Raw genomic sequence first — 2097 nt, 5'->3', positions numbered from 1 at the left:
ATTCACAGGTTAATATCCAGAAGTCACTTTATACATATTGGGGGGAGGGGGAGTAAAAAAGTTTCATTGGGCATGTGAAAGTCTCCAATTAGAAGATGCCAGGCAGGGATACATGTTATCTTTCTGCCAGTTGCTGTGGCATCCCCATATTTTGTAAGCATAGGCACAGACATTTGAACTACAAACAGAATTCAGATTCCACAGAATCTCAGTTTTCTCTAGAAAAAGGTTTTCTCATGAAAAAAAAAATCATGTTTCTAGTCCTCCAGGTTATGAAGAGGTTTGACATGCTTAGTGAAATCCCAGAAGTTACAGCTGGAAAGGATTTCCAATAAGCGGTGTGTGTGTGTGTGTTGCTTCCTCTCCTTTATACTTAGCAGAACAACAACAACAAAAAGAGGTTTAGTAAGCAACTGTGACATGAATTGACCTAATTTATACAGCTAGTTGGTAGAGGGTGAGTCGCCCCCATCACACCTCTTGGGTTGGAAAGGCTTATTTGTATAAAGAAACACAAGAGAACAGATTGGAGTGAAGTCTACAATTTAACAAGAGAAGAAATCTGAGTGAGAAATCTTGGATTCCATTTCCAGCTCCAGGAGATGAATGTTATATAGTAGGATGGAAGAGAACAGGGCTGAAGGAACATTAAATGTGATCCCCCTTTTCCCCCCTCTCACTAGAACCAGCCATCGCCATGAATGGATCCACGGTTACCGAGTTCATTTTACTGGGCTTCTCCTGCTCCGGCATTTCCTGGCTCTTCCTTTCTACTCTGGTGTTGACCTGTTGCACCACCAGTCTTCTGGGCAACTTCCTGATCATGGTGACTGTGCGGTGTGAGCCCCAGCTCCTCAGCTCCCCCATGTATTTCTTCCTAGCCAACCTGTCCCTCATAGACATATCCTTGGGCTGTGTGGCTGCTCCCAAGTTAGCAGTTGACTTGCTGAACTGTGGCCATTCCGTTTCCTATGGGGGGTGCATGTCCCAGGTTTTCTTTCTCCATCTCTTTGGGTGTGTGGAGATGCTCGTTCTCACACTCATGGCCTACGACCGCTACGTGGCCATCTATGACCCACTGCGGTATATGGTCATCATGGACCGGCAGCGCTGCCTCAGGCTTCTCTTGTTTTGCTGGGCAACAAGCTTGGTTCATGCCATCATTCAGATAGTGACGGTTGCCCGGTTACCATACTGTGGCCCTAACGTACTGGACAACTTCTTCTGTGACTTGCCACAAGTGATCAAACTAGCTTGTTCAGGGAGTTATTCTGCTGAGATTATCACGATGACCAACAACACCCTGATAACAGCACCCTGCTTTGTGGCTTTGTTGGTTTCATATGCCGCCATCTTGGCCACTCTCTGTGGCCGTTTTGAGAAGGAATGGAGGAAGGCTCTCTCCACATGCAGCTCCCACTTGATGGTGGCCAGTCTCTACTATGTGCCCATTGTCTTTGTGTATCTGAAGCCCTCCTCCAGTTCCCAAGAGGACAAGAAAGCCTCTGTATTCTACACGGTGGCCACCCCTGCCCTCAATCCCCTCATCTATGCACTGAGGAACCAAGAGATAAAGAACGCCATCAGGAAATGGAAAATCAAGCAAAAGCTCTTCCCTATTGCTGCAAATGGATTACATGTGTGATTTTTTTCCCTTAGAGCAAGTTGAGTGCACCATTTGTTGTACATATATTTGGCAAGTGAATTCATTTGCATCTGATTGTACGGCATTCGTAGAAGCTATGCTTTGATTTTACTGCATGTGAGGGATATGAATATGGCCATAAGAAATTATCGATACTAACCATGGGAATCAGACAGGTGTTAGATAGGAAACCCAGGTTAAAATCCGCATGTAACTAAACGTCTGCAGACCCCTCATTTTTGCCTAGCCCAAGCTATCTCACATGTTTGTTGTAAGGATAAAATGGAGAACAAAGAAGATGCATGTTGCTTTAAGCTCATTGAAGTAAAGCTAGGATAAATAATGTACTTAATAGACATCACCTGCAACATATAACCTATTAAAATGGATTTTGCACAACAATTTTTTTTAAATTAAGTAATCCTTTCTTATGTTCAGCCGTGGGAGAGAAA

The 2097-nt window shown here is 44.2% G+C and overlaps 1 protein-coding gene across 1 annotated transcript; it reads left to right on the top strand.

The window, feature by feature from the left end:
• Positions 1-697: 697 nt before the first annotated feature.
• On the top strand, positions 698-1645 carry LOC129339616 (olfactory receptor 4Q3-like). The gene has a single exon (XM_054994197.1). It carries the CDS (start codon positions 698-700, stop codon positions 1643-1645), a length of 948 nt encoding a protein of 315 aa, XP_054850172.1.
• The last annotated feature ends 452 nt before the right edge of the window (positions 1646-2097 follow it).

The sequence above is a fragment of the Eublepharis macularius genome, chromosome 12 (assembly GCF_028583425.1).
Source record: "Eublepharis macularius isolate TG4126 chromosome 12, MPM_Emac_v1.0, whole genome shotgun sequence".
In the NCBI taxonomy this organism is placed as follows: domain Eukaryota; kingdom Metazoa; phylum Chordata; class Lepidosauria; order Squamata; family Eublepharidae; genus Eublepharis; species Eublepharis macularius.
The sequence above is the reverse complement of the archived record's forward strand: the minus strand, read 5'-3'. Positions and strand labels throughout refer to the sequence as shown.